The 14,077-nt window shown below is 37.3% G+C and overlaps 1 protein-coding gene across 1 annotated transcript in view; it reads right to left on the reverse strand.

Moving 5' to 3' along the window:
* The window catches only part of LOC149143360 (PITH domain protein (DUF1000)), a 141,766-nt gene extending 128,137 nt beyond the window's left edge, over window positions 1-13,629 (reverse strand). The window contains exons 1-3 of the mRNA XM_089447265.1: window positions 13,429-13,629; window positions 13,257-13,343; window positions 13,041-13,164 (exon numbers count right to left, since the gene is read on the reverse strand). Of these exons, the coding sequence (XP_089303391.1) occupies window positions 13,041-13,164; window positions 13,257-13,343; window positions 13,429-13,503 (286 nt within the window). The 5' untranslated portion in view covers window positions 13,504-13,629. The remainder of the gene's footprint in view (window positions 1-13,040; window positions 13,165-13,256; window positions 13,344-13,428) is intronic.
* Window positions 13,630-14,077: the final 448 nt, after the last annotated feature.

Raw genomic sequence — 14,077 nt, forward strand, 5'->3', positions numbered from 1 at the left:
TGCTTCCATCAACTGCCAAAGCCTTGGCAATCTTCACGATGTACCTGCAACCCTCATTAGGATGTCACAAAATAAACAATTATAACCAAGCAAAAGATACAAAGACAAGAGACTAACCAAAATAAAGCAATAATTAATAATCAAGGCGTAAAGATATGAAGTACTTATCTTTTTTATATGAGGGTCGTAAAGAATTGTCTAACTCCCTCTTGATCCTTGCCTTCTTGCAGAAATCTTTGAAATCCATCTAGAATCTCATCAAGCTAGAAATGCTCATCCTTGTCCTCATCATCAGCTACTAATGCATGTCACTTTCCTTTCCTTCCTTGCATGAGCTATGGTTTCTTCATTTATCAAATTCATTGATTTTAACACTTTAGGTCTAGTTATACGTTTTTATCCACAAACCTTAAGGATTTCATATCCAAGTCATAACCTTCATGTATTCTAGGATTTACAAACCAAAGATCTTGCAAATTATCCTGTTGTAGTTAATATAGGTGGGACCTCAAATCCATATGCAACTATATTGAACATAACCAAGTGTCCAAAACCATAACTGGAAAGGAGTGTACCATAGAGTCCCCATGCCTCCACATATGTGATGAATTTGTCAATAAGGTGATTGCCCCTTCAACTGTCATGTCATAATACTTCATGAAAGTAACATATCTTCACAACATTCTAAGGAACCTACTCCATCAACCAATCCTCAATATATAATACTAAGCATGCTCTCCTCATAATACATTAATGGTAGTGATACCACTCTTCATTTCATTTTTAACTGCCTTGATGTGCAAAGAATAAACTCCAACACTCTGGGTTGGGCATCCACTTATCTAAGTGAATGGAGTCTGCAAACATGTCACATTCACAAAATAAGCCCCATCCTTAATCATATACAACACCCAAATACCCCAGCATTGTAGTGTGCTTGGATTGCTAGGATAAAGTAACAGTTTGCATGTTGTGGAAACCTTATGCATCATAGTCCTTTGTTTACGTCAACAGAATTGTTGTTTGTTACTGTGAATGGACTTTCAAACTTTGAGCCACATAATATACATTTTTAATGCATAACAAACAGCGATGGCAAATAACATTCACCTTTGGAATGTCACTTTAGAATATAAATAAATTTGTGATGAATGGGTAGAGAATTAGATTACTGATGTGTTGTGTTTGCATATTGAGGTAACACAAAGAGTTTGACTGCACGGATTTGTGTAAACAATGAATCTCAATTTGAGAATTAAGAACTTGAGATTTTCTCTCCCTTTGGTTCTAGCTTCCCTGAATTGCATAGGGAAAATAATAATCAGCATCTTTTGTCCACAATTTTGTTCATAGAGTAGAGGATTGGGCTGTCTTCTAGGGCATAAACAGAGTCTCAGATTTTCCTGTTGGAAATTGTAACTAGTTTCAGTCTAATTGTCATTTGACTCATGACATGATCCAAATTTTATTTGTCTATCAAAAGGAGAAAGAAAATGATGTAAAGAATAAAAGAAAAATAGTTTGGAGCGTAGATTTCATGCTCAAGTTATTTTTCATTAGGTATCCTAGGGTTTACATTAGACAAAGAGCCATTATTATTGTAAAAGATCCATTTGGGCACTTGTATCATGAAAAGAAAAAATTATTTTGTATTTGGAACTGTCTAGAAGGCTACCAAGACCAAGTCGGCCAGCCAAGAAGAAGTCAGACTTGTGAGGGTTATTCGAGCCCTAGGAAAGGCTATATAAAGGATGGAAATTCAACCTATTGTGACACATATCAAGGATAAGCATCTTGGATTTGGTCCGCAATTAGTAAAGAGTGTGAAGTATTAGACAAGCAAGGAAAAGGCTAGCGAAGGAAGGCAACAGCCCTAGAGAAGCTCAAAGATACAAAGGATGGAAATTCGACCTATTGTGACACATATCAAGCATAAGCATCTTGGATTTGGTCCGCAATTAGTAAAGAGTGTGAAGTACTAGGCAAGCAAGGAAAAGGCTATCAAAGGAAGGCAGCAGCCCTAGAGAAGCTCAAAGATTAGAATTTTTGTATCTTTGAACTCACATGTGCGAGAAACCTAGAGTTTCTGGGTGTATCTTAGGTCCAAAAATTGCAAGGACAATTGCAGACTTCTCTTGGGGAACTGAAAGGCTAGAAGAGCCTTGCTTTGGAAGGATAATGTTTCATTGCTCTTGGTAGACTTTGTCTTGCATTGCAGAAGGAAGATTGGTTGGTTGGCTTGGTTCTTGGTGGCAGCCATGTTCTAGAGTTTGGTCTTGGAAGTCTCCTTTGAAGTTGATTCTATAAGAAGAGAAGTTCTTTATGGGTTTTCCCCTTGGAGGGGTTTTGCCCTGGGCTTGAACCTATATCTAGTGTTCATTTATGTATGGTTGTGATCTTCATTGTTTTGGCATTTATTTGATGATAAGAACATAAGAAAAATAAAGAAAAGGAAGAACATAATATCACAGATAACTGTCATGGATGGAAAATATGAATTAAATGTTGCCCTAATCTATTTTTCCAACATGGTTCAGAGCTAAGGTTAAAGGCATGGCAGCTGGAAGATCACTGGAGGAACTTTTGCATTGTTCCAAGAAGCCAAGAAAAAGGGATTGTTTGGGTCAATCTTGAAGGCCGAGATAGCTAGATCAATATCCAAACTAGAAGGATAATTTTTGGGCCACTTTTGTGCAATCTACAATGAGATCAAACCTCTGAGGTCGCATGCTAGGGTTTTGAGATCTGAGGTTTCTGAAGGATCGAATAAGCACAATGAGCAAAAAACGTAAGGAAGAATACCTTTGAATTGGCCGCAGGAATTTGGAGCACAACGAATGGTGAAGAATAAGACTGTCTAGGATAATTTTTCTATGTTTGTTGAGCAAATTCAAATCAGATGCAAGGCCAATTATTTGAGGAAATTTTGGGCTAGTTCATGTGACATTTTTGTGGTAGCATTTCTCTTAAATCAAGTCGAGTCCAATTATTTGTTTAGGCAAGAGGGTAGAGTCCTATACTTCAGGTTGGGCGGGGCCATAAGGCCTAAGCTAAGGCTATAACACATCTACAACAACAGCATATAGGAGTAGGAGTCTAAGAGAGGAAGGCCACAACTGTAGGAGGATTGTTGGACCTTGCAATTAGGAATGACGTGGAATGTAGTAAGCCCTAACCAGAGGATCGAAGTTGCAGTATGATAGTATAAGCTTGATTCCAAATCTATCATCAAGGGTATTGAAGAAAGGAAGGATTCATGTATATCATTCAACAGTTTGTTTAAAGCAAGGAGTTGTGGTACGAGTCTAGTTTGAGGATTTGTAGTAGCATCTATAGAATGCTCTAACCAAAATTCAAGAGGAGCAAGTTAGTCACCTTGAGAAGAACATCATGTCTTGACATCTTAGAAAGCCTCTCTTGAAAGCAATTCTAAAGGAAGTACAACTTCAACTATGAGATCAAATCCTTGGGAAGCAGTCTCTTTCAAATAAACTAAAGACAAATCCTTTGCAGGAAAGGATAAGGTAAGACTACAAAAGGTATGCATGATCTCTTGGTATTGTATGTTTATTTGCAAAAGGGGGTTTGCATAAAGTAATAAAGTGCATTAGGGTTTTGCCAGGGTTTGTAGATTTCACTTTATTGAAGGTTTTTAGTTTCTAGGAATTGTAAACCCTTGATGGAACTTGGAAACCCAAGTGAAAAACCCTAACCCTAATTAGTTTGTTCCCTCATAGAAGACCTAACATTTGTTATCTAGGGTTTGCAAAAGGAATCTAAGACATGGTAAACGCTAGCGAGGGTGGAATTGGATGAAATCTAGGGAATGACATCATAACCCTAGGGCTGATGTTTCCAAGCGAAAGCTTAAGGAATTTAGGGATTGCAGTTGAGAACCCTAGGAGTCTACCCTCTGAGAAAACCATGGAACCCTAGATTGACATAATTGACATCATGCTCTTGTATTTGTATATTTTGCTTGGTTGTACTTGCAATTAAAGATTGCAAGTAAAAGCAAGATGAGGAGGGAAGAAGCAAATCAATTATTGTGCTTGCAAAATGACTCCTTGAAAAAAATGAGCATAACGTAAGGAGGGAACCGAAAGGACCCAAAGTAAGCATGTATCATTGTATTTTCTAGAAGAATCTTGATTTAGTATGGCATCATAGATAGAAGCATGTGATAGTAGCATATTTAAAGTCTACTTGTTTGAATTGCTTGAAATCATCTAGTCCTTTAAGAATGAAAAGCTTGGGGACCATTCTACATAAGTGTTCATCCATACATTGTCTAACATTATGTTAGAGGAAGTCATTTTGCTAAGGTGGATCATCATGATCCTGTAAGAATCATCATCTTGGAAGGCTCTTGGAAGAAGCATTATGACAAGATTAGTATATATTCCATATTGTACGGAAACAATACTCTGAAAAGGATGAAGGAATGCAGTTGGTCAAGTTGCAAGCTCATTATTGAATACATTTAGCTAGATGATTGTGTGAAAGATTAAGAATGCATGTTTGAAGTAACTTTTGGGTAGGATTCATATAATCCTGTAAGAAAAGTTAGTCATAAGTTATGCATAGTGAATCTTTCATTTGGTTATATGATGCCTAAGAAGATGAATTTGACTTACTCTAGAATAGATGTTAAGACTTTCTCATTATATATATATATATATATATATATATATATATATATATTAATGATCAACATCTAGTACAATCTCTAGAAGAAAATGGTAACCTGGTAATCAAGTTCAATCCTTGGGCACTCTAATGCAAGAAGGAAAATTTGAGTGGAGATAGACCATGAGGATGTTGATGATGAGAAAGTTGTCTTGATGAGAAATACATGATGATAGTTGAGGCAAGTTCAACTGTATAGAGAATGTTAAGGGGAGCTCAATCTCTGGAAACTATAAAATCAAGATGTATTCATCTTGGGATTGAAAGGTGGTAGTGCAAGAAGATAACCTGAAGGTAAAGTTCAAAGAAGATCACTTTCATGAGGAATCTATGATAAGCTTGAAGATTAAAAAGGCTCAATATAATGCCTTCATTGATGACAACAAAGATGAAAGTGATGTGCAAGATTGATGACCTAGAACCTGTCACAAGATTGAGGGAAGAAGATGGCTCTATGATACCCAAGAAGGAAGCAAGCTTGAAGTAGTGAGATGCGAAAGAGGGATCCATACGGCTGTTGGAAACAAGCTAGAAAGCTTGCAAGACTTCTCAAGTAGAAAAAGAAGTCTGGAATCTCCTTTGGATTTGAGAGGGAGTAAAGGAGTCTCCTTGAATAGGAGCATGGATCTATTCTCCGATTAAAAGGAGAATAGGGATATCCTCTCTGGGAGAGAGGGAGTGATGTTGGACATCACATAAGCATTCTCTTCTTCATGTGTCATGCACTTGACTAGGACTAACAACCGTAAGTCTAAGTGAAGGCCTTGGAGAGAGAATGGTGGAGGATTGGATAAGAATTTGTGGTTTCCTTGAGGATAGAACATCCAAGAAAGGAAAGGGACTGACACTCTTTGAGGATAGAACAAGTGTCCAAGATAAGAGTGGTTGTATAGGACCAATATTCTTTGAGGATTCAGGTTTGGATATCCAAGATAAGAATAGTACTAAAAGGACATGCCCGATGAACATCTGATGGGGTATGTGCCTTAGAGGTAGTGCAGTATCACACATAAAGCCTCCCATCATAATGCTCTCAAATGAAGTTGAGCTTGTCTAGTTAGGCCTTAAAGACAGTGCTAGTTGATCATAATGTTGATGCTTACAGATGGCTTATCAATCCAACTCTTCTTATGAGAACTTTTCAAAGGGAGTATTGTCCTTGTACTAGTTGGACAATTATGAATACCTCCCTAGTTAAGAGGGAGTGTTGGAAATTGTAACTAGTTTCGATCTTCATAATTATCATTTGACTCATGACATGATGCAAATTTTATCTGTCTATCAAAAGGAGAAAGAAAATGATGTAAAGAATAAAAGAAAATTATTTTAGAGCGTGGGTTTCATGCTCAAGCTATTTGTCATTAGGTCTACTAGGATTTACATGAGTCAAAGAGTCATTGTTATTGTAAAATACCCATTTGCTCACTTGTATCATGAAACGAAAAATTGATTTCATATTTGGAAGTGTCTAGAAGGCTGCCAAGACCAAGTCGACTAGTCAGGAAGAAGTCGGCCTTATGAGGGCTACGTGAGTCCTAGGAAAGGATATATAAAGGATGGAAATTTGACCTATTGTGACACACATCAAGCATAAGCATCTTGGATTCGGTCCATAATAAGGAAGGAGTGTGAAAGTCCTAGGCAAGCAAGGAAAAGGCTAGTGAAGGAAGGGAGAAGCCCTAGAGAAGATCGAAGGTCTGAATTTTTGTATTTTTCAACTCACACGTACGAGAAACCTAGAGTTTCTGGGTGTATCTCAGGTCCGAAAATTGCAGGGATAGTTGCAAACTTCTCTTGGGGAACCAAAAGGCTAAAAGAGTCTTCCTTTGAAAGGATATTGTTTTGTTGCTCTTGGTAGACTTTGTCTTGCATTACAGATGGAAGATTCACTGGTTGGCTTGGTTATTGGTGGCAACCATCATCTAGGCATTGGTCTTGGAAGTCTCCTTTGAATTTGATTCTATAAGAAGAGAAGTTATTTCTGGGTTTTCCCCTTAGAGGGGTTTTTCCTTGGCTTGGACCCTATATCTTGTGTTTGTTTTTGTATGGCTATGATATTCATTGTTTTGGAACTTATTTGATGATAAGAACATAAGCATAGTAAAGAAAAGGAAGAACACAAGATAGAAGAAAAGATGAATTAAATGTTGCCCTAATCTATTTAGTTTAATGGATATAACAGTGTTCCTTTAGCCTGGCCTGATCTTATAACTTGGTCTAAGGTTTCCTGCTATCAACTAGGGCTACAAAACTCGAACTAGGGCTTCCATTTGTTGTCGAGGGTATCAAACATCGTGAACAAAACATTAAAAAGGTATGGAAATTGTTGTGTCCTCATTAAACCAATCACAGAAAGGACACCCTGCTCCCTAGCAGCCTCTACTTGGGCTTCATGTGAATTCCTTTGGCACAGATGACATGGTAAAACAATCTTCTTCAAGAGATATGCACCCCTGCTTGCCTCCCTACAGCCTGTGTCCAATGCAATCCTGTTAGTACCATCATAAACAATATACTTATTTGCCCTTTTTAATAGGCATTAACTTATAGCTCCTAATGCTTACACTTTCTATCCACTTTGGGAGACAAACTCCAGGATTTACCTATCAAGTGTTGACCCTCGCTCCCATCAATTGTCGTCCCCCCTGCCTTTTTTCAAAGCACAACTGCACTGACCTCCAAGCATAGCCAGCAATAGCTTCATGATCCCACTCACACTCACGTTATCTCGACCTCCTCCTTATTGGATGACCTCACATATTAGTCTGGTGTCCAGTCATCCCAGCTGCTCCCTTGTGTGCTCCTCTTTCAACCTTCCGAGGATTAACTCTCGCGGCATGTCAACTGACAAATCCTTGTTAACAGAAAATCGATTTTGTCTCCCAACCTCCATCAACAAACGAACTCTCGTCAAAACCAAAAAAGAAAAAACTAAGTGTCATGTCCTCCATGTATGCGCTCTGACTCATTCTAGTTATTATTGTCACCTCTCCTCTGCCATTTCTCAACAAGGTGTTATGTGATGACCAACCTGCCTCTATCTCCTATTGCAGGAATTCAAACAAAGTTTGGTTGTACGCAAACCCTTGTAATGTCTCGGCCTCCTCCTTATTGGATGACCTCACATGTCAGTCTGACGTCCAGTCATCCCAACCGCTCCCTTGTGCACTCCTCTTTCGACCTTCCAAGGAAAAACTCTCGGGGCATGTCAACTAACAAATCCTTGTTAATAGAAAATCGATTGTCTCTCGACCTCCATCAACAAACGAACTCTTGTCAAAACTTTAAAAGAAAAAACTAAGTGTCATGTCCTGACTCCTCCATGTATACTCATTCTAGTTATTATTGTCGCCTCTCCTCTGCCATTTCTCAACTCACGAGGTGTTAAGTGATGAATAAATAGTGTCAGTCCAAATCCTCAAAGATAGGATTGGATGGGCCAATTTGGGTATTATTGAACAAATTACAACAATTAGCTAATTTTGATGCATTACATGGAAAACAAAACAAATTCTATCCTAACAATCCACTCATTGAGGAACCAACTCTAGTAAAGAAATTTTGACCTCTTCGACAATCAGGTTTTTACGGATGCCCCTGGATGAATAGTAGAACAATAATGCACAAAAAGACGGAAAAACCCTCAACTTGGGAAAAACCCAACAACATTTACTTAGGACAAATTGTCAAGTCAACAAGAGATATACTCTGATTTTCCAATCAAACTTGGTCAAACTAACCACAAAACTACTCAGCTTAAACCTGGTCAAACAAACGTAAAACTCAGTGAAACTATGCTCAAGAAAACCTGCCCATAAATTCGGTAAAAAAGGTTGCACATAAACCCTCGATCAACATGTAGTCAAAGGTACAAATTATGCCCAAATCAACTTGATCAAACCTCTGTCAAAAAGTCAAGTTATGTGGCCCACACGTACGAAGTCAACCCTGCCCAAAAAAACAGTCAAACTACCCAAAAAACTTTGGTCAAACAGTCTACTACTACGGCCGACACGTGCGAGGTCAAACAAATCAAAAACTTCTCAAGAAAAATTTGGCACCTTCATTAGACTTGTTCCCCGCATGCAAGCTAGAAAAAGAGATGATGTCTACATTGAATTGTAATCGAGTGCCTTTTTATAGAGGATTTAGGTGCCATTATGCTAGGTCCACTTGATCATTTTGGAAGCAACATGAATTTAAACTTAAAATTTAAATTCCCTCCCTTGAGGCGACTTGAGATTTTGGAGGCAATTTTTTTCTTAATCCAATTTTTTTGTGGGCTAATACAATTGAAGAATACCAACCACAACTACCAACATTCAACACCTCCCCCCTCTAAATTCAAACCTTAACCTCCAAGGAGGAAACACAAGTTCAAAGTAATCTAACTGCTTAGTCTATTGAGGTGTACATACCCTAATCCCCCTCGAGTTCAAACCATAACCTCCAAGGAGGAAACACTAGATCAAGGCAATCATGTATTTGTCCCAAGTGGTTATTTCCAATTGGTCACCCTCATTCCATCAATTGTCACCAAACAAGCTTGCCTTTTGACTCAATGACACATTGATCTTATCGAAAGCAATTGAATAAGTGCAACCTATAGTACCACCATTATGAACTAAAAAACTACCTTGCGTATAGCAATTGACATTGTCCTTCATATGGACATTCTAGAGAAAGGGGAATCCCACAATTCTCCCTTGTAGATGTCAAAGCATAAAGCCCAGAAACCAGGGTTGTAAAGGTTGCAAATTGAAATTTGATCTAAAATTAAGGAGTCTTTGGAATGGAAAAAATCCATTGGTAACTTATGCTCCAACCATATCAAATTACCGAATGATAACAAGGATTCTTTGTGTTGGTCTAAAAAACCTAACACTAGAGAGCTTACTGCCAAACTTTGGTTACAATTATATTTGGAAATTACATTATCCCCTAAGTGTAAAATTATCTCGTGGTTAACCTTAGCAATAAATTGCTTACATGAGATAACGGAGTTAAAAGAGGATGAAAAGGTCCCCAAAAATGAGCCCTACATAAACTAAACACAAAATTAGTCTAATTTTCTTGTGTTTTGTCCTTATACAATACAAGTTTGGATACAAGTGATAACTTCTCTATCTCCAAGCAATGGGTGGAACAAACCAAATCTAGAGGAATGTCTGTAGATGTGGCTGTAAGATGCAATAGTTAAAGCCTATGGTTCCTTTTCATGTTTCATGGTCTATTCAATTTGGTGAACCCATAATTTTTGTATAATTCAAGACAAGAATATTTTGTATATTTAGAGAGAAGAAAAGTCCTCCAAGAGTTACAAAGAGGCTTGTAGAAGAGTTTATGAAGGAATACATCCATAATTTGTTACCAAGTTTACCAATGGAAATTGTTACCATTAATTTTTTCGAATTTCGGGATGGACAAAAAGTTAAAGCCATAGAGTTTCACTTCTAATTTTTTCTTCTTTCGTGAAGCATAGAAATTGAATTTTGTTAGGGTTATGATCCTATTTCAAGCAAGGAAAGATGATCTTGTTTCAAGGAATGTAAGCTGATCTATGATATTTTTGTTGGTACAAACAGCACTAAAGAATGCATATGTAAAAGTTTTGATGGATAATCTAAATAGTAATAGATTCTCATAGAATGTAATAGGAAGGTTCAATCTTCTGAATTTTTTCTTTGATCAATCCCTTAAGACAATAACATGTATAATCATATATGATTATAAAGATTCTTTTTCTTTGACAAATACAAACACACACATATATTCTAAAATGAGGGCATGATGATACCATAGAACAACAATTTGAATATCATAATCTATAGATAAATCGTAGCCAACTATAAACAAATTGAATATCCATCTACACCCAAAAAAAGTTTCTAGGGATGTGTGATCACAAAGTCATAGATTGTCCAAAACATTATGGATGATACTCAAACAAACAATTTGAATCTATAATTATACTCAGAGGTGAATCGTAGCCAAAACACAAACAATTTGAATCTCTAATTACACCTCAAAACATTCTAAAAGGTATGATCACAAAGTCCTATATTTTCCAAGGCAATATGGATGCTACTCTTAGGGTAACGTATGGATGGTAGAAAATAATTGCAAATCCCTGTTAAATTTCCATGAAACTCTACAACTACTTAGATGAATAAATGAAAATTGAAACCTAGTTTACTTTCATCAAGATACAGTGTTTCTTAACAATTCATAAGTAGTGGAATAAAAACACATCACGAAATTAACACACTTATTTTTCCCAAGAAACGCACCAGGGAAAACCTACTTCCTTGATGTGGTATTTTATTGATTGTCTTGGAGCAATTCAATCTATTACAAAGCGATATGTCTCTCTAAGAAAGTGTTTTGATTCTCTCACAAATCTCAGCAAATATAGTTGTTCTCAACCTACCTTGATCACTACTTGATCTCAGCCCTCTAGCTTGCAACCAATCCTCTATTACCTCCTTGACTTGCTTTGCAAACCCTGCCTCCTTGCTCAATTATGCTCTTCCTTCCTTGCACACTTGGCAACCCCTTCCCTTGTGCAAATCCCCTATTTCCTAACGCACTCTAAGCCTTATTTTCTAGCACACTTATGCCCTATTTCTCAATGCACTTCCTGCCTCTTATTCTTTTAGGACCCCAGCTCCTCAACGCTATGCACAATCACCTCCTAAATCCTTGTGCACTTGTTCCTCCTATTTCTTAGGACACAATTCTAGTGCTCTCCACAATCAAGGCTCCTCTCACAAACTCATGAGTTGTCTCGTCACACAAAACTTTGTGCACAAAAACTTATGAATTCCTTGTGCCTTAGTTCTCCTCTTTATAGGCCCAATTCGAACATGCAAGGAGGCCCAATTCAAATTTAGAACTCGAGTTCTAATTGATGAGTTAACTGAGAGTTCTTCTTGTCCTTTCTCCAATCAATACTAGAGCTCTTAACTCGTTCTCTCTCCAATCAACATTGGAGACTAACTTGCTCTAAATGAACTTGTCACTGCCACCTCGTTCTGTAGTAAAATTGATGAAGACTCCTCTTTTTCAGAAGCTCCAAATATACACATGTTAACTTGATGAGTATTCTAGTAAATTGGAAATAACTCATCCTAACTAAAATCTAACTCATGAAGACAACTCAAGGTCTTCGCTATCTAAGGCACAAGCCAGAAGACCTTGCTCGCTACATTTTCAACAAACCCAAAACACTACTCGAGAATGTCCTACTCAAATGCAGGGCCTTCAATTTATATTTTCCAATCCACCTTGGCCCAAGGAGTAATGTAGTTACTTAATAAATGTTTGGCCTCCATTTAGACAAATGAATGGATGGACTACCTCTATTTAACAAATTTGGTGGAATTTCCAGATACCTCCTACTTAAAGTGACACCTACCATGTGGATGGAATCTTCAATTACCTCTACCTAAACTAATAGTTACACATACCACGTGGACGGAATCTCCAGATATCATTGTTGACCAAGTCTGCTAAGTTTTGAATGTGCATGTTGGCTTGCTTTAAGATTCCCCTCAAATCTCCTCTCAAAGGCATCTCCAAATGCCAAGTGTCTTTTCTCTCTAATTCTCAAATCTCCGAGGCATCTTCTCATGCCAAGTGTCTTTCCCCTGTAACTGTAAACTCTCTGTTACTGACACAAGCGCAACTACTAAACATCAACACGGATAGCTAACACAAAGTAACCATGACTGCATAACCAACATAGAGTGCACACGGTACATTATCTTGCAATTTTTTCATGCACTTAAACTCACGAAACAACGTGAATTCAACGAGTTCAATTACAAATATGGCATATGCTCTTGTAAAGAGGACTACACAGAGATGCTGTCTGGCTTGTATTTTGGGGTTTCACAGCGGTCTAAAAAATCAGGCATTCGAAGGTAAGGACACGAGGAATTATTGTGGAATCCTACCTTTCTGTCATCATCCCACTCATTTATTTACTGTATTTACAAGGAACAAACTTTAGTTCATGTTAACACAAAATTTAAAACCTTTAAGCTCTTCAATTTTTTGTATTAGGGACCTAAATATGGCTATTAACGGCCGCAACCAGGAAAAATATTGAACTCGTACACCAGCTTTTAGCCTCTAGGAGGGTGTTGTTATCAAAACAATCAATCAAAAAGCAGCTGGGAGTATGCCCTAGCGAAAACATATTATCAAGAAAACATAATGCCTGATTTGAAAGGGAAAATGCAGTAAGCAACGATAACAAATCCTATGTTTTCATAAAGAAAACTAGAACTTCAGGGGATTCGATCGAACTATTGCATACACTCACCAATCTGAAAGAATTTACATACCTTCCTCGGTAAGACCTTTAATTACCAAAGAATGCAATTTGATAACTTGAGTAAATGGTATATAGATCAGTAGCTGCTCGTCTGCATCACTCTCAAGGTAAAGCCCATCATCTTCCCTGTAGCCCTGGAAATTACGATACCCATTTTATGTAAAATTGGAAGGGAACCAAATATATATATATATCTATCTACAGACCCATATATTTATTGTATTACCTGTTTTATTGCATTTACAATAGAGTGAGAGTGATTCTGATTAAGGCATTCCAATCCTTGCCAATCTACGAATTCCAATAAATCTCCCTGCATATAACCCACATTTAACCAGTAATAAAACAGTTTAAAAGTTTATGGTGCGTCGGCATAGAGGTATAAAATCCGAATGTACCTGGCCTCGTTGAGAACCCGTTGTTGCCACTGGCGCTGCTGCGTTTGTGGCGGGTGTTCCTGCTGCTGTCGACATCAGGGAAGGCCGAGGGATTATTGAAATTGCGACGAGCGAACAAAGCGCACAGAAGGAAGTCTGGTCTCACCCCCACGAACGAAACGGAACTCGCTTGCTTCTGAACTCGTCAAAGGGTAACTAATGGGAATATTGTCTTTTTATATATTTATAAGGTTACGAGGTAGGTATTTTTTAGTTCACCCTACGTCATTGTCAAAATTTTCATTAGTTTTAATTATGTTTCGTTTTCCCTAATTTCTGTGTAGAGAATTAAATCTAAAAATAATGAATTTTATTTTAACTTTGATAATTTATTTTAACTTTGATTTAGATTAAATTTCTATTCATTTTAAAAGAGATTAGTATCTTCAGAAATTTAAGAAATAAGAAAGAAATAAATTATTTTAACGTTCACGAAGCTAAAGATAATCTATGGGATGGACTGCTTCTTCATTTGCTTGATTTATTGGCCTTTTTCTGTGAGGCTTCAAAATAAATGCTCCCAATTTCTCGACAAACTCCTCGCTAAATAGATTATCCGAAGAGCTAGTTGCCAGCATATCTGCATAATTTTTTTTATTGTCTTTGAAGG

This window comes from Pinus tabuliformis, chromosome X, assembly GCF_031772625.1.
Source record: "Pinus tabuliformis cultivar Carrire ecotype Pingquan chromosome X, CPIR1, whole genome shotgun sequence".
NCBI classification, from domain to species: Eukaryota; Viridiplantae; Streptophyta; class Pinopsida; order Pinales; family Pinaceae; genus Pinus; species Pinus tabuliformis.